Genomic DNA, 18,722 nt, shown 5'->3' with positions numbered 1-18,722 from the left:
AAGTTGATGGTTTCTTTGGAACTTACCTGTTCAAGGATGAAATTGAGCCTTGTCAAGAACACATCCATCTTTGCAAGTGGGATTTCAGAGCGGCCAGTCTCTAGGCTCAACAGAACCTGTCTCAGGGTTGTCACATTGACCAGAGCGTCCGAGGTCGTGATGACGTCTACCAGCTGTTCAGTGCTCAGGGTGTTCAAGACGGCAAACTAGAAAACATAGACACTACTCAATCATAGATTTTCACTTAATTACAAAAATAGATAGGGATAACATACAATTTATGTTGCTATACCAATAAGGGACTCCTGCTAACCTAGCAGTTTGAAAGCACGTCAAAGTGCAAGTAGATAAATAGGTACCACTCCGGTGGGAAGGTAAATGGCATTTCCGTGCACTGCTCTGGTTCACCAGAAGCGGCTTAGTCATGCTGGCCACATGACCCAGAAGCTGTACGCCAGCTCCCTTGGCCAATAAAGCGAGATGAGCGCCGCAACCCCAGAGTCAGTCACGACTGGACCTAATGGTCAGGGGTCCCTTTACCTTTACCTTACCAATAAGAGACAGCCCATTTTTGGGTAAACGTAATGATTAGTGGGTGCACCTTAGGTCTTTGAAGGCAGAAGGTCCCAGGTTCAATCCTCAGCATCCCCCCATTAAAAAAATAAACAAAAACTCAGTAGGAAATGATGGGAAAGACATCAATCTGAGACCCTAGAGAGCTGCTGCCAAGCAGAGTAGACAATACTGAGCGAGATGGGCAAACAATCAGCTTTCCATACAGATAACTTGACATATGAAATGATTCAGTCTTTTCAAGGGAAAATAGGATCAATTGAAAAAGGGTTAGATGAATTAAGAAAAACTAAATGTGGGACTAATTGACGGAGGGGTTTTTTTTGCTTTAATTATAGGCTATAAAAACAATGAATGCTGTGAAGGGGGGGAAATAGATCAAATATAAACTTAAGGTTTTTAATCCTGTTTGTAAAATTTATTTTGCTTTAGGGAAATATAATCTGAATCCTAAAATACTGGTCAAAAAGGGAAGGGGTTAATTTATATTTATTTAATTAGTTTTGTAATATCTTTTGGTGGGGGAACAGCTCAGGCTACTGGGACACAATTTGGGGTACAAATTTGTTTTATATTTTGTAAACCTCTCAGATAAGCAGTATATACAGTAAGGAGCATATACAAGAAAAGAAGATTTGTCATCTTCATCATTAATACTATGCAGCATAGTATTAATTTTTATGCACCAGCACATTCCCCCCTTCCTTGCAAAGAACAGCCATTTTATTGCTTTGTTACAAGTAGGGGGCTGCCCCTTCCATGAAACTTTGCCCCCGGGGTCGCTGTCTGAATGCTCAGTTTTCCGCTCTGCACCCACAACCCACATGCCCCTGAGTCTTGCCTTCTTGGCAACAACTTCATTTTTCAAAATTTGCTGGTCATCAAGAAAGCAAACCTACAGGATCGAAGTCTTCCTTGATGGATTCCACTTCTCCCAAGGTGGCGTCTTTGAAGAACGAGCCCCAGGCAAACTTGATCCACTCAGCAAATGGTTCACTGGGCTTTTCTGAATGGGTAATAAGAGGACACAGGAAATATTTGAGCCTTTCATTATACTAGAAGCCGCTGATACTTGTCAGGGGACATTTTAAGTAGCTGGGGCTCTGGGATTGCTCTACATGTTCCCCATGGCTTCTTTGGTCATGTTACCTTTTAGGTCTTTGAGGTTCTGGATGATCCACAGTACGACAGCTCTCCTGAAGGGTTCTGCCATTTGGGAATGTGCTCCACTAAGCCCAGCAACACTGTCATGACACAAAGAGCAAAGATGATGAAACGACACACAGGCACACATATACAATTGCTAAGAGCTTGCCATCCTGTGGAATGTTGCAAGGGATTCTGGGGCACACTTATCCGCTTGCACATGGTATATGCCTCAAGAGTATGACCAGCTGTTCCATCTCATTCCATCCCCCTTCTGTGTGATGTCATCCTGTTCTGCCCCCTTATAAGCCATTTCTTCCCATTTCATTTAAAATGCATTTTGTATGCGTTTTATGCATGCCATTTTCATAATATACACACATTTCAATGCTTTTGAAAGCATTCACCAGTAAAATGTACATTTTGTACCTATCATTCACATAAAACACATGCTTCTCCATGCACAATTTTGCCCACATTGCAAAATCCAGAGAAGTGCATCTTTTTCACTGGGAGTCATGTTCCAATCTGTGCACAAGTCCAGGAGATAGGAGCTATCTAATGTGACAAAATTCCTGCTATGCTTCTGATCTGCAGGTTGTATCTTCTCTTTGAATTAGGGAGAAAGTTCCCGCTGGAGTCAAAGGGAACTTCAACCATGGCTTCAAGTTAACTTGCTTCAAATAAACCAGTTAGTCAGTTTGGATGAAACAAGCTGTACTAAACAAAACTGCAAATAAAAATTTCCAAACACCTCCTCTTAGCCACGTGGGGAAGAGGATGTGGATGGTTGCAGAACTCACAGGGTTAAGGAGTTCTGGATGACGTCTCTCCATTCCTGAGGCATGACTGAGGGAGTGGCTTTACTCCACTGCCTGTTTGTCTCTGTTTCCGAAGGAGACAAAGCAGTCCAGGGAAAGTCTGAAGAGTTCTGTTTTATTGTTTTACTGCTTGAATAAAGACTGTCAAATAAACACACTAATGACTGAGTGTGTTTGATCTTTTAAACACCGAGGAGCAACAGCACGCTGTGTTTTACTCTGCATTCGTGGCGAACGCAAGAGCGGAGCAGCAAGGAGGCGCAGCTAGAGGGAAACGTGCCGGGCTGCCGTTCGATTAAGCTACGGCTAATTGGGGTTATATACCAATTAGCTACGCCACGCCCTAATAGAGGAGGCCTGAGTCCACAAACCTATCGCTTGCCAAGCTATATTCCAGTTTGTGCTCATCACATTAAACCATGGTTTAAACAGCTATCCACACTGGCACATCTGCAATACCTTCCTTTCCTTCCTTTTTAAATTAATTTTTATTTCAATAACTTTTTATTGGGCTTTATAAACAGGGATCATAGGAATAATAAATGATAACCCGTGACGGCTGTGGGCAGGATTCCAGCTCTAGAGTTCTATGATATTCTATAAGATTCTTCTATGAGATTCTATGAGCATTGGAAATGGCTCAGCCCACAGCGAGAAATGGACCAAACAAAATCCCTCCCTCATCCCCAGTGAACTCATGTCGAGACTTACATGGCGGTAAAGGAGTTGTAGTTTTGGGGGGCGAAGTAAGCAAGGGTTGTTGCATTGACCACAGAGCAGAGGAAGCGCAGTTCCCCTTGAAAAGTGGTGTTCCAGTCTGCTGCTGTGTAGGTTTCCATTTGAGAAGACGCAAGGGTCAGGTAATTTGTCAAGAGCAACTGCGCAACTTCGGTGTTTGGGAGGACCGTCATCTTGTGCTGCAGAAGGATTAAACAAAGACACCTCCAAGGAATCAGTTTCTAAATGAAAAGCACAGAATCCTCTATACAGTGGTACCTTAGTTCTCAGACTTAAACCATTCTGGAAGTCCGTTCCAAAACCAAAAGCATTCCAAAACCAAGACACGCTTTCCCATAGAAAGTAATGCAAAACGGAATAACCCATTCCAGACTTTTAAAAACAGACCCTAAATCAGCAATTTTAACATGAATTTTACTATCTAACGAGACCACTGATCTATAAAATGAAAGGAATGAACAATGAACTGCAGTCACACAATCAATCAATCAGTAGCTGAAATGGGTTCCACACAGTCACACAAAATAAGAGCCACAAAAACGCACAATAAATAACAAAAAAAGACCTCAGCGCAACACTCAAAATGAAAGTGTCGCACTCAAAACGGAGCATGTTCAGCTTCCAAAAAAAGTTCGCAAACTGGAACACTTACTTCCGAGTTTGCAGTGTTTGGGTTCCAAGTTGTTTGAGTACCAAGGCATTTGAGAACCAAGGTACCACTGTATATATTTTCCTAATGTCCCTAATTGTAGACAGGATACCTAATTTAAACTTAACTGTATAACTATGTTCCCATGTGTTTTTAAGAGTTGATTGTTTTGCTAGAGTTAGTGATAACAACAACAATAATAATAATTTATTATTTATACCCCGCCCATCTGGCTGGGCCTCCCCAGCCACTCTGGGCGGCTTCCATAAAAATCAAAAATACAGTAAAATATCACACGTTAAGTGAGTTAACAGTCAGAACCCAAGGCAACAGCATCACTTGGCAATTTTATAGTACTAGGGGCTATCGCTCCTGCTCATTCCCCTTGCCAACCCTGGCTACCTGTTTGCCTGGCCGCCACCCCTGACCCCCCCTCCCTCTACACCTCACTCACCCGCTTACAAATCCCTCCACAGCATTGCTGTTTACTGCCTTGGGATTCATTGGAAGTAATGGTGGGACAGAGATTTAACATTAATCACAATAACTTCAGCTGTGATTCCTGCGTTGCAGGGAGTTGAACTCAATGACCCTTGGACCCCTTCCAAATATTCTACAAGAGTTTCAAGGGAAATACCTGAATTGCAGCCCTGGTGAATTGCTTCAGAATCATCTGGACAAAGTCAACACTGCTTTCTTGGAAGAAGTTGACAAGGCGCAATGCCAAATCCATGCTGGTCAGGGTGTTTGAATGTACAATCATGTCTCCAATCTGGATCGGAGTTAAAAGATCCAATACTGCGTACTGGAAATAAGAATGTCAGAATGTCAGAAGGGACTGTTTGCTCTTTCTGCTCACTTCCTGCTTGCACTGGCTCAGCATCTCCCACAGTGAATACACCCTTTGAACATGCTCCCATGCCCCTGAATGCCAGGACTGGACATTCTCCCTCCTATCTGTTCCCAAAAGTAGAGAGGTTCAAAGCGCTTCTTTCTGTGAATGCTAGCACAGCTCCGGTTCACAAAGGTGCTTTCCCCCACCTCCACCAAAAGGGGGAGAGCATTTTCAGATTTTAGATGTTGCACCCATCACACAATGCCACTTGGCAGCCATTTTGTGACTAGCGCCCACATCACTTTCTCAAAATTTCAAATGTGCCCACTGGTTTGCAAGCACTAACTTACAGCATCAAATGTTTGGCGATAGTATGAAACCAGCTGAACGTATGGTACTTCCGTATAGAATTGCCCAAAGTAGGTGAGTAGCCAATTTCTGGGTGTGGTTTGGCCAAAGCAGGCAGGACCTAGAAGGAAGAGACGGAAGCAAAAGTCATGACTTATCTGCCCAGTGGGAGAATGTCAGGGCCGGCCCGAGACATTTTGCTGATGGAGAGAGAGCAGTAATTCCCCTCTCCAGGATTCGAAAGGCCCACATAACTGGCATCAAAAATAGGTTCCAGGACTAAATTCTGGCAAGTTAGCCTGAACATTTTATGTATTTGACTTTAATTGAATTCTCATTTTTAACTTCAGATTTTATATGCTGCATAAATATATTTACACATGCATTTGCAGTATAGAAATGAATAAATGAAAAGCTAAGGCCTGTGCATTCCAAATACAGTGGTACCTCTGGTTACGTAACTGGTTCATTCCGGAGGTTCGTTCTTAACCTGAAATTGTTCTTAACCTGAGGTACCACTTTAACTAATGGGGCCTCCTGCTGCTGCCACGGCACAATTTCTCTCCTTATCCTGAGGTACTACTTCCGGATTAGCAGAGTCTGTAACCCGAAGTGTTTGTAACTCGTCGTGTTTGTAACCTGAGGTACCACTGTAACCCCCTTTGTTTTAGCTCAGTGGTTCTCAAAAAGTGTGGCACACCACATTGGTGTAGCACAAGAGGATCGGACGAGCAGCATGAAGATTCACAGTCAATCCAGGAAACATTCAAACATTTCAGCGTAGTGTAGTATAGTATAGTATAGTACAGCATCAAAAAACAGTGTTTTTATTTGCAGAATATGGATAGATATCCTTTCAAAATGAGAGCAAGAGCAGCAAGTGATACTGAGGACAATCTTAGCTGTCATCCAGAATCACTGTGCAAACATTGGCTATTTTACAGTTCCCCATGTTGTGAACAGGGATTTTCAACTCTGACAAATGCGAAAGAACAGAAGAGAAAAAGGCTTCTTTGTGTTGATGAGGAGATGAGACTAGAGAGTTTGTTTATCTCAGATTAGATCTAATACAAATTACCTGGCAAAAGGAAGCTCACACCTCTTACTGAGTTTGTAGACATACTTCGTGTACACATGTAAGAGGCTCATTTAAAATTATACTTTGGGAATGATTCATCTTATGTAGCTGCATTGTTTTATACTTTCTGGACGTCCTATGATCATGTTATAAGGTAATTGTTATAAATCAAGCACTGCTAGGAGTCGTTTCTTTTTGTTTTCCAATGCAGTTCTTATCAATAACAATTTCTGGTGTGGCACGAGCAAATTTTTATTTGGAAAGGGTGGCCCAGATAAAAAAAAATTGAGAACCACTGTTTGTTCACTCCTCCTATTTTCCTCCTGACAGATCTGCCCTAAAACCCAGTTCTTTACCAGTGGTCTGAGATTTCTGGGTTAGGAAAGAAACAATGTAGTTGACACAATCCTTCTTCCTTTCCTGTGGAATTTCAGAGAAGCCTCTGTTGATCCCAGTAATCCTGGGATAAGAAGGAAAAGGCAACGTTAGAATATATACACACTATACACATTTAAACCAGTTTCATTGCCCCAGTTCATTCTGGGAAGAGTGATGAGCATGTTGGGAGTTCTCCATTGGCTAGTCCAGGGACAAGCTAGATCTCCATCGCCCCAACCCTTTAACTGCTAAGTTAGTAACACACATTAATTTCACTGAGTATACTCTGAGTAGGCCTAATGTTGGACACAACTCTAAATTTTAATCTGTTTTTTTTTAGGAAATCACATTGACTGCTGCTGTGTTGTTTAAATTTCTATTCTGCCCTTCATCCAAAGATCTCAGGGAAGTTTACCATATAAAAACACATAAATACATATCATGATAACAAACAAAAACAATACCCCTCCACACACACATTTTAAAAGGGCATAGGTTGTTTAATTAGACAAAGGCCTGGGAAAAGAGGAATGTTTCTGCCTCAAGATATGTAACTGAGGTGCCAGGCGAGCCTCCCTGGAAAGAACATTCCAGAAGCAAGCAGCCTCTGCAGAAAAGGCCGGTTCTCGTGTTGCCACCCTCCAGACCTCTGGTGGAAGAGGCACATGAAAAAGGGCTTCAGATGATGATTCACAGGGTCCAGGTTGGTTCATATGGGGCAAACCAGTCCTTGAGGTACTGCAGTCCTGAGCTGTTTAAGGCTTTATAGATGAAAACTAGCACTTTGAATTGGGCCAAAAAAGCACTTGGCAGCCAGTACAGTCGGACCAGGATTCATGTTCTATGCTCAAACTGTCTTGCTCCAGTAACAAGCTCGCTGCTGAATCCTGCACCAGCTGAAGTTTCTGAACCATCTCCAGAGACAGACCTACATTTAACACGTTGCAGTAATCTAACCTAGAGATGACCAGAGCATAGATGACAGAGGTTAGGCTGTCTCTGTCCAGATTTTATGTAAATCCCTCAGAGGTGTTTTCTTATAGCACAGTAAGCAGTATAAAACATGGATAAATAAATATGTTCGGAGGGGACCTTCCCCCAAAATAAAGAACAGGTCAACACTCACACAGACTTGTATGCCTCGCAGGATATACTTTTGGGGATTTTCCCAAGAAACTCTGCATTCACACTGGACAGGGCGACCACCAATCTATCCTCAAACCAGACCCGAAAATCAGCATTGGTGAAGGTTGAGAATGCCACGCTCAAGCGCTCCATCGTCAAGGTGAGCATGGCCATTTTCACATCCATTGAGATATTGAACATGCTGACAGAACTGGGCTAAAATGGGAATGAAAGATGATTACAAACTTTGGCAGGAAGATTTTGAGAGCAGAGGGCCGGAGATCAGGGAAGGTCTTGTTACTGCTTTAAATTTCGGGGTCCTTCCTTGAATACCAGACAGGCACCTCCCTGTTGTCTTTTTGGCACCTACTGAAGACCTTTCGCATGCAAGGTGGGTACTTTTTTGAATCATGCTCCACCCCTTCCCTTAAGTGAACCTATGAAGCTGCCTTTTATCAAGCCAGACCACTGGCTGAGTTTTGTCTACACTGAATTCCAGTAGAACTCAGGATTTTTTCCTCATCCTTCCTAGAGATCTCCCTATATAAAGAGAGATGTAAGGTTGTCATCATGCAGCTCAAATTAGAGGATTTGCAGTGCCACATCACAATTTGCATGAATTCTAGCTGGGGTAGGGAAGCAAAAGTGAAGGCAGGTTGCACAACAACACTGGCCATAGCAGAGGAAGGAGAAGAGAGGGAATACCAACAAGAGGCAGTTTAAAACAACAGCAGAAGTTTAAATAAAGCAGGGAGGGACACAGAGGGAAATGGCTGTTTTAAGCAATAGCAGATGATGGTGGGATAGTTTATGTGCAAGAGAGTTGCACCAGAGGAGGGGGAGAAGGCAGAGACCTGGGGTTAAAGGTGAAAGCTAGGGGTGCGGCCCCTAGTAAGAGCATAAGATGAACCTGCTGGAACTGGTCAATGGCTCATTGATCATTCCCAGGGGACCTTTGGAGGAAGCCATTACAGCCAAACCAATTTGCATGAGGTGTTTCGAATTCCTCTACAGTGGTCTTTCTCAACCTGTGGGTCCCCAGATGTTGTTGAACTACAACTCCCACCACCCCTAGCTAGCAAGGCCAGAGCTCAAGGATGATGGGAGTTATAGTCCAACAACATCTGGGGACCCACAGATTGAGAACCACTGCTCTACAGTGTGGCACTCACCAAAGCATGCACAACTTTTGCACAGGGGTAGCCAACACGGTGCCCCTCAGATGTGCCCAGGAACTCCCAGGATTCCTCACCGTTCCCTGTGATAGCTTGGGCTGGTAGAAGTTGTGACCCAGCAAAATCTGGAGGGCATCACATTGGCCTATCCTGGTGTAGCTCATGGTGCCTGTTAAGTATATCAAACCAGACCACTACTCCCTTGGCCACCAAGACACCAACCACCAGGTCAATAAGGTTCTATTTGCTAGAAGACCTTGCAAAAAAAACAACACCCCCCCCCAAAAAAAACAGTTGCTCTAGAAGCTATTAATTAAAATGCCATTCCATCCCATCTGCTTGCCTAAGATGGGGTTTGCTCCATGATGCAAAAGACCTTACCTGAGTCAAAGACCGTCTGACTCTGAGTCTCGGTTTCTGAGACTCTGGGTATCTTCGGGTAGCCTAATAAAAATTATTATTATACTTACTGGAGAGGGCGTGAACGGACAGGGACATTCACATAGCTTTGGCACATATTATTAAAATCTAAGAAATGGCTTATTTCCCTGTCCGTCCGTCCATCCATCCATCTACCCCCATACAGCCCATCCTCTGAAGCAGTCATATGGCAAGGGCAGGTTTACACAACAAGATGCCATTGGTTTCAAACTGGTTCAAAGAGTCATTGCTTATGGCTTCCCTCCCAAAAAAGCCATCAAGTCAAGGACATGCTAATTCAAACAACTGTCATGGATGCTTCAGCTGCGATTCCTGCATTGCAGGGGGTTGGACTGGATGACCTTTGGGGTCCCTTCCAACTCTACAATTCTATGATTCTGTAACTCACACTTGAAAGCTGCATCCGAAGCCGGTTGACACCAAAGGACCACAGCAAGAGGCAAATATGTTAAAGGCCCCCTACCCTTATCACGAGAAGAACTCCAGCCTAGTTCAGACTGCTTGACTCTTTCTGAATGGAAATTTGTGTATTCTGGGGATTAATGTTATGTGCCATATGGCTCAAACAGTTGTCAATGGCCCATCTGGTGCAGCACCCTGTTCTCACAGTGGCCAACCAGATGCCTCTTCTGGGAAGTCTGCAAACAGGACTTGAGTGTGAGATCCCTCTCCCCACCGGCCATTCCAAGCAATTGTTACTTAGATGCATGCTGCCTCCAACAGCAGAGGTAAAACAGCCTTCTGGTTCCTCCATGCATTTGCCAAATCCTCTTTTAAAGCCATTCAAAGTTGTGGCCATCAGTGCTTCCTGGGGGAATGAGTGCCACGTTTTAACAATGGGCTGTGTGAAGAAGGGCTTTCTTTAGTCTGTCCTGAATGGCCCTAAGTTCCAGTGCTGTGAGAGAGGGAAGAAAGCTTCTCTACATCTACTTTCTCCACACCTTCTGTCATTCCAGAAAGTCATTTCTGGTGCCCTGCTCAGCGGTGGAAGGCGGGTCCCTGAGCTCTGTACCTTTTTGTAGGCAATGTTGAATGCATCCCAGAAAGCAGCCAGGTGATCAAGGCCAGGCAGCTGAGCCAGCCTTGTGAAGACCATCTTCACTTTATCGACACAGCAGAGCATCTCTGGATTCACAGTCAGCTGAGCAAGTTGTACTGCTGAGAGTTCCCCCAGGTTAGCCGTCTGAAACAGAGAGAAGGCACACAGAAATGAATAGCTTCATCCATCCACCCACTTTTATTTTCTTTTTTAAAATAACTTTATTTATTTGGTTTTTCATATATGATACAAAACAGACATCACCATTAATTAAAATAGTAAAGTAATAAGGTTCCCCAAACCTTCGGACATCCCTCCATGGGTTTCATTTCAAACTTTCATTTCTACAGGTTTTTTTACTGTAATCTATCTATTAAGTATCCATAATTTCCAAAGTTCATGTTATTTACAAGTGTTATTGTATCCCTGCTAATGATTTTTAACTGTTACAGTGGTCTCTCAAGTAGTCCATCCGCTTTTCATCCTGGGGAGTAGTTGACATCTGAGTTCAAATCCTTGCTCAGTCCTGGAGCTCACTGAGTGCTCTAGCCTAGTAATCGCAGTGGTGTAGCGTGGGGGGTGCAGGGGGGGCCGGCCGCACCGGGCGCAACATCTGGGGGTTAGGGTTAGGGGTAGGGTTAGGGGGCGCAAATCCAGGGTTAGGGGGCGCAAATTACTTGCCTTGCCCCGGGTGCTGACAACCCACGCTACGCCACTGAGTAATCGTCAATTGTTTCAGTCCTAACACCCACATTGAACCCAAACATGCATTTGGGGACCCATTTCTTAATCTTTCCCCACATCTTTGCATGGTGGTGGTGCTCCCGTTGCAATCTGCCTTGGATCAGGTCGCAACTCACTAGTGGTTCCTGACTCATTGGCTTAAGACCAGTCTACTGCTCGGGGTTTTGCAACGGCTGAAATGTGATTATCCCTTATGCAACACCTTACATGTCTTGGAGGAAAGTTGGAATATAAGTATAATAATAACCTATAGCAGTTAACATTTATATGATGCTTTTATATGATCCAAGTTCTTTACCCACTTTATTTCATTGCATTTCACAGCCCTATGAGGTAGGCCAGTGTTATCATCCCCATATTGTGAAGGCTGGAAGTCAGGCCACTGGCCCATCTATCTCATTACCACCTACACTGACTAGCAGCAGCTTTCCAGGGTTTCAGGCAAGAGTCTCTCCCATCCCTACCTGGAGATGCCATTATGGATTGAAACTGGGGCCTTCCGCATGCAAAGCAGGTGCTCTACCACGGAGCTAAGGGCTTAAGACCAAAGGATGAATTGCTCCTCTGCTGCAGTGGTAAAATATGGACCAGACCCTGGTTGATCTTAATAGCAAGAGCATCACAGCTGATCTTACCCCATTGAAGCTTGGGTCAAGAGACATCAAATCTGTGATGCTAATGAAGGACTTGAATCTCTGGAAGTTGAGGGAGAGCCAGTTTCCGGTTATCTGGCAGTCTGAAATAAATAATAATAATAAATGTTTCTGCAATTCTGCAAGTAGGTACCCATTTAGGAGCACCAGATGAACAAAGCAAATGCTTGCAAATATTTAACCAAAGTTCCAAAAGATGGGTTGTCGCTGCACTGTTGTTTATGCAGCAATGTAAAGTAAGAACCAGTGGATTTTGCCAGGGATGAAAGGATAATTTAATTTCTAGTCAACTTCACTTTTGCATTCATTCATTCCTAAGGCCATTCCATAAATGCTCCACCACTGCCTGTCAAATGCTGCCCTGAACAAGGCCCACCTGGAACCAACAATGAACTTTTCACAGCCAGGTGAAGACTTCCAACTTCTCCCTGGAATTTGATCCCATTACTTTATCTTAGGAGTCATCCACACTTCCATTCGCCCCACCACTTTCTCCCTGGAAAACCCACAGTTTAGTGCTGAATTAGATTGACATTCGCTCTGGTTTAGAGCAAACAAGAGGGTTTTCTCAGGGGAAGCAGCGGGCAATGGCAAAACTACTCTGACCTGAGCCTAGAAAGCACAGGACAAGCAGAAAACCGCTCCAGCCCACACTTTCTAGCCACGGGACAAGCGAAAGTGTAGACAAGTTCTCAAGTTCTGTTCTGGGTTGCTCCACCCCTGACAGAAGCTTGCAATTTATGTTTTGTGTATTGATTTTATTTCTTTGAATACTGACAGTTTTTATATTAAGCAGTTTTTATATCTTTAAACATGATTGTGGAGACAGTCCTGTGTTAGATGGCTAACGAATTAATTTATTAATAACGGTAATAAAAATAAAAAAATTCCTTCCAGTAGCACCTTAAAGACCAACTAAGTCAGTTCTTGGTATGAGCTTTCGTGTGCATGCACACTTCTTCAGATACCAATGCACGCACACGCATTCTTCAGATGCATGCACACGAAAGCTCATACCAAGAACTGACTTAGTTGGTCTTTAAGGTGCTACTGGAAGGAATTTTTTTTGTTTTGACTATGGCAGACCAACACGGCTACCTATCTGTAACTGGTAATAAAAATGATGGTGATGGTGACTCCATTCTGTTTGCACACTAATCCACACAAATGATCCCATCATATTTCTGCCCTGGGCTCCTTTGGGAGGAGAGATGGGACAACAGTTTAATAAGTAAAGAAACAACCTGTGAGTGGAGGGCTGATGTTAAGATTTCAGAAGAAAGAAGCGAAGAGATCCAAAACTGACTGATTCCTCCATCTGTGCATGAGTTAGGAAGCCAGGAAACAAAAGGCTCACCTGTTTTTCGAAGGGCCTGGAGGATCCACTGGGCCACACCAGTCTTGGTCTCCAATGACATCTGGTCAAAGGCAGAATCCAGCCCTTTCACACTGCAAGGCATCCAAATGCAGGGACACCATTAATCCAGAACACTTTGGTCTCTAGTTCTGCCCACCAATGCAGCCCCCGACAGATTACTCCTGAGGAATTGTGGCCCTCTATAGATTGGCCACCCATAGTTTACACGCCCTGATTTGCACACCCAAGCCAAAGACTGAAAAATCAGCACCAGGAGGCACAAGAATAATCACTTGGGTGATTCAATGTGCTTTTAACTCCTGGCAAAAGCTGTCCACAGATTCCCCACCCTGCTAATCTGAATGAAGACATTTATTCCATAGGTTGAGGCCACTCCTAAGAAGACCCTCCTCCATACTGTGGCCAAATCTGCCTCTGTCTAATGTGTACAATCCTCAGGTCCCCTCCCTAGAAGATCACAATGACAGGGGCAGTCTCTACAGAGGAAGGCCATCTCTCAGCTAATAGTATTATAAAACTGTTGAGTTGGAAGAGACCTCAAGGGTCATCTAGTCTTTGGCAACCCAATCTCTGTTTACAAACCTCCAGTAAAGGAGAGTCCACCACCTTCCTAGGGAGTCCATTCCACTGGCAAACAGCTCTCACCACCAGAAAGTTATCCCTAATGTTTAGCTGAAAGCTCCTTTCTTGTCATTTGAATGCATTGGTTCAGGTCCTACCCTCTGGAGCAGCAGCAGCAGAAAACAAGCTTGCTCCTTATTGCCTTCTCCATCTCATCTGATCTTGGGCTATTTAGAGCCTTAAAACTGTCTCCATAGCAAAACAGCAGCCAATGCACCTCCTTCTGCCTGGGTGCTATTATATACACCCAGCATGAAACCCCACTAATCAAACTTTTACTTACATGGGTTGTATCTGCGTGCAGTTGGGGAGAGTAGGAAGGGCCCCCAGCTCCTCCACTGTGATGGATGGGAAATAAATTATCAGGAGCCCATTGAACCAGGACAGTAAATCAGGCATTGGCATGGAGGCAAAGTGCGGCTTCAGGAGTTGGAAAATCCCCCGTAACATGATCTCACGAACCCGCACATTGGTTATCTCTGTGATGCTCCCCTGGAGACAAAGAACATACAACCATCAAATGTATGGAGGTTCGTTTCTTTTATTTCAGATTTGAAAATCTGCTTTATCCTTGGCGTGAATGGCAGGGGTCTTAGAAAGCTCTGCATTTGAACAGAACAATGGATCTAAGAACCTAAGAGGTTCTGGGTGAGATACTGGGTGAGATCAATGGCCCATCTAATCCAGCATCCTGCTCACACTGTGGCCAACCAGATGCCCCAAGGGGAAACCTGAAAGCAGGACCAGCTACAAGCACACTCTCCCCAATTCTGGTTTCTAACTGGTATTCAGAAGCATTACTGCCTCTGCCCCTGGAGACAGAGCGTAGCCCTTGTGACTAGTAGTCAAGGCTAGCCTCCTCCTCCTCCTCCTCCTCCTCCTCCATGAATCTCCCAGTCCAAAGCTGGCATCCAACACCATCTGGAGATTCACCATTCCTGTCTTCCAACATTCAAAGTGGCTCACCTGTGCCTGGATGCTGAGAAGAAGGCTTTGGAGCTCAGATATGCTTTGGCTCTGAAGGGTTGCCATCACATTTGTTGCCTCCGTCTCAGCACTGACCCTGGCGCTGTCTGTTAAGGTGCCAGAGATAACAAGCAGTGTTCCCATCTGGGTTGTTGTCAGCAAATCCAGCACTTCAAACTGAAAGACAAGGGGCAGTGGGGAGGGATAACATCATCACCAGAGCTTCATTCCCTGTATGAGTGTGGTGGGCAGGTGTAAGAAGCTCCTTGTGGTTCAGGCTGTAGGTCCATCTAACACATGCTTCTGATCACCAAGGGTCAGCTGGTAAAGCATTGCCCAGTTGGCCGTGGCAGGGCCTCCTTGGTGGTGGCTCCCACATGATTGATTTCCAGGAGAAATTTAAAGAACATTCCTGTTTGCACAGGTGCTTGACGGATAACTGGCCACAGCAGGCACAACATCAATAACTGTGGTGGTATACAATTGCTTCTAAACATTTTCAATGTTCTAATTTACATGTTTTTAGAGGCTTTGAAAATGTTCCACATGTTTTCTTTATTATCCTAAAATCTACTGTTTTATTTATTTATTTCAAGTACACCCCACCTTTTCCTCCTGGAAGCTAAAGGTGGGATACATGGTTCTCCCTTTCCCCATTTTATCCTCACAATAACCCTGTGAAGTAGGTTACACCGAAAAAGAGTGACTGGTCCAAGTGGTCTCCCACGTCCTAGTTGGATACTCTAATCACTACACCATGCTGGCTACTATACCCCATTGTCTTAACATGATGGGGTGGCCATTGGGAGGAAGGGTAGGATACAAATTTAATAAATAAATAAACACCTCACAGTGAGCACTGAAAGATCTTCAGCCACCTGAAGTTCAGCAGTCTCACAAAGAATCACCACCCTCAAAACTGTTAGCATGAAGGAAGAACCCCTGTCAAAGGGGAAGAAGAACCTGGTCTTCGCATGATTATTGCCCTCACTCCCTGACTTCCTCAATGCTCATCTGCCACAAGCAGGGGAAGGGGACTTGAAAGCCTCATTATCACCTCATTCACTTGTCAGATCAATTGCTCTGGTGCCCTGGCAGATAATGACAATGCTCCTGCTCTGGGGTGGGGAGAGAGAAAAGGGCCTCGAGCTGGACACTCCCAGCCCCCCCCCCCACTTCCTGCCCCACTTCAAATGAGGCTGGGGGTTGGTGGTGGTGGGGAACAACACTAAAGGTAAAGGTAAAGGGACCCCTGACCATTAGGTCCAGTCATGACCGACTCTGGGGTTGTGGCGCTCATCTCACTTTATTGGCGGCGTACAGCTTCCAGGTCATGTGGCCAGCATGACTAAGCCGCTTCTGGCGAACCAGAGCAGTGCACGGAAACACCTTTTACCTTCCCACCGGAGCGGTACCTTTTTATCTACTAGCACTTTGAGGTGCTTTCGAACTGCTAGGTTGGCAGGAGCAGGGACCGAGCAATGGGAGCTCACCCCGTCGTGGGGATTCGAACCGCTGACCTTCTGATCGGCAAGCCCTAGGCTCTGTGGTTTAACCCACAGCGCCACCCACTGAGGAACAACACTACTTACGCCATTAAAAGAGGGATTCAGGTGAAGAAAATCATTGTAGTCTGCAAAGCTGCTGGAGAGTCCAAAGTTTTCCTGCAGCCAGTCTCTGCTACTTGATGTCATGATGGTGCAAGCAGCTCCTGCAGGGAATATGGAGATGCAATTGTTCCGCCCACTTTTGCCCCTGGCCACACCCCCTTATGACTCTGGCACATTCACCACCAGCAGGTGGATCCCAGAAGATTACCCCCAAGATAATGTGGTCCTTCAGCTGAAAAAGCTCCCCGGCCCTTGCCTTAAAATCTTAATAGTTTAACACTATTTCCAGCAAGGGAGAAAAACCACAAAATAGCCATCTATCACCTTCTTTTGTAAGTTGTCTTTTCAGAAAATCCAGACGCTTTGTGCAGACAGCCTTTTGGGTGCTGTTGTCTAGTTCATGATAGACAGAATCGATCCCTTTGTAGCTGCAAAGCAAGCAGAGCAGAATGCATTTTTGTACATTCTCCATGACAGGAAAATCCAGTTTTCTTTGCACACATAATTATACTTCTCTGGCCTATCATAGGAAGCTGCCTTATACTGAATAAGACCATTGGTCTGTCTAGCTCAACATTGTTTACACTGACTGGCAGCAGCTCTCCAGGGTTTCAGAAAGGAGTCTCTCTCACCCTTATCCAGAGATGCCTCAACTGAACCTTGGATCTTCTGCATGCCAAGCAGATGCTCTATCACTGAGGTAGCCTGTTCCACTGTTGAACAGCACTTATCATCAAAAAGTTACTCCTGATGTCTAGTTGAAATCTTGTTTCTTGTCATTTGAATCCATGGGTTCAGGCTGTACTTTCTAGAGCAGCTGAAAACAAGCCTGCTCCATCTTTCATGCAACAGCCCTTCAGATATTTGAAGGTTGGTCTCCTATCACCTCTCAGTCTTCTGTTATCTAGGCTAAACATACCCAGGTCCCTCAATGGTTCCTCAAAAGGCTTGATTTCCAGACCATTGATCTTCTCGGTCTACCTCCTCTGCATACATTCTAGCTTGTCAATATGCTTCCTTAAACTGTGGTGACCAGAACTGGACTCATATTCCAGGTGGGATCTGACCAGTGGCTGGAGCTAGCCGCTCCTGCACCTGGAGCAGCGGGGCAGGGCGATCCGCCCACGGGGTGATCAGCACGGCAGTGTGATCACTTTCGTGGCACGGCGGCGCAATCCACCCAGGGGGAGTTTGTCACACACCCCTCTGGGATGGCACCCAGGGTGGGCCACCCTTCCTACACCCCTGGATCTGACCAAAGTTGGTCCTATTATGTCCCTTGATCTGGACACTAGACTTCTGTTGATGCTGCTTAGAATTGCATTATATTTTTTCAGCTGCTGCATTGTGACAAACACATGGCAGGACTGACATCTCTACCTCTGGCAGTTTTTCCATTAGAGGACGTCCCTCCATCAAGTACCACCTATAGACCATGCACCCTCAACCTGAGCCTACTCACATATCACGGAAGTCTGTACAACCAATTTTGGTCGGGAAAAGCTCCAGGATCTTTGCATCAGCAACAGGCAGGAACCGCATCAGTTTCACCTGAAACAGGTCTTTCAAGGAGGGTGAGCAGAGGTCGGGGAAGCTCTCATTCACCTTCCTCAGAATGGTCTCCAGCAACAGATAGCTGGCTCCGCGCTCAGGTGAGGGCTCCAGGGGCAGCAGTGATAACTGAGTCAAGTAATCTTCCATGAAGCGGATGCTATGGCTGTGGAGGGTTTGGACAACAGCTTCTGCCAGGCTGGCATTGGCCAGGACACCATGAGCAATGGTCAGTTGGGCAAGCTGGGAGGCCGTCAGGACATCCAAAGCTGCAAACTAGAAAACGGGTGAAAATCATGAGTTTGGTGCAGGCAGTCCTAAATGGACAAAACAATAGCTCTTCTAAGGACTAGTCTTGACCATTTTTCCATGTCCCTCTGAGCATGCATGGAGTATATGAGGAAGGGCTCGGTGGTAGAACATCTGCTTGGCATGCAGAAAGTCCCAAATTCACTCCCCAGTAGCATTTCCAGGTAGGGCTAGGAATGTCCTCACCTGAAACCCTGGAGAGTCACTGCCAATTCCTATGTCCCTAAAGCAGTGGCGTAGCATGGGTTGTCAGCACCCGGGGCAAGGCAAGTAATTTGCACCCCCTAACCCGTGGATTTGCGCCCCCTAACCCTAACCCCCAGATGTTGCACCCGGTGCGGCCAGCCCCCCCTGCACCCCCCACACTACGCCACTGCCCTAAAGGTTATCCCCCTCCCCATATACAATGGTTCTAACGCCCCCCAATAAAAATCTAGCCTGTCACAGGGAGCCTATGTACTTGTCAGGAGGGCATAAAAATGAAGTGCCTCTGAGCATCTGCCTTTTCTTTATGAAGCAGCATCTGTCTGCTTTTTTAAAAAAA

The 18,722-nt window shown here is 45.2% G+C and overlaps 1 protein-coding gene across 1 annotated transcript in view; it reads right to left on the bottom strand.

Annotated features, from left to right (window-relative positions):
* LOC309329692 (uncharacterized protein) overlaps positions 1-18,722 on the bottom strand; it is a gene marked incomplete at its 3' end in the record, with an annotated part of 64,179 nt that overhangs the window by 33,688 nt on the left and 11,769 nt on the right. The window contains exons 11-27 of the mRNA XM_081840707.1: positions 17,781-18,145; positions 16,643-16,746; positions 16,301-16,419; positions 14,709-14,885; positions 14,026-14,234; positions 13,101-13,192; positions 11,726-11,826; positions 10,320-10,490; positions 9,248-9,310; positions 7,693-7,907; positions 6,545-6,648; positions 5,113-5,231; positions 4,565-4,732; positions 3,252-3,457; positions 1,723-1,817; positions 1,473-1,579; positions 27-206 (exon numbers count right to left, since the gene is read on the bottom strand). Coding sequence (XP_081696833.1) covers positions 27-206; positions 1,473-1,579; positions 1,723-1,817; positions 3,252-3,457; positions 4,565-4,732; positions 5,113-5,231; positions 6,545-6,648; positions 7,693-7,907; positions 9,248-9,310; positions 10,320-10,490; positions 11,726-11,826; positions 13,101-13,192; positions 14,026-14,234; positions 14,709-14,885; positions 16,301-16,419; positions 16,643-16,746; positions 17,781-18,145 — 2,595 coding nt within the window. The remainder of the gene's footprint in view (positions 1-26; positions 207-1,472; positions 1,580-1,722; positions 1,818-3,251; positions 3,458-4,564; positions 4,733-5,112; positions 5,232-6,544; positions 6,649-7,692; positions 7,908-9,247; positions 9,311-10,319; positions 10,491-11,725; positions 11,827-13,100; positions 13,193-14,025; positions 14,235-14,708; positions 14,886-16,300; positions 16,420-16,642; positions 16,747-17,780; positions 18,146-18,722) is intronic.

This window comes from Podarcis erhardii (genome assembly GCF_964252035.2).
Source record: "Podarcis erhardii genome assembly, chromosome: 14".
NCBI classification, from domain to species: domain Eukaryota; kingdom Metazoa; phylum Chordata; class Lepidosauria; order Squamata; family Lacertidae; genus Podarcis; species Podarcis erhardii.
This window is presented reverse-complemented; position numbering and strand designations above follow the sequence as displayed.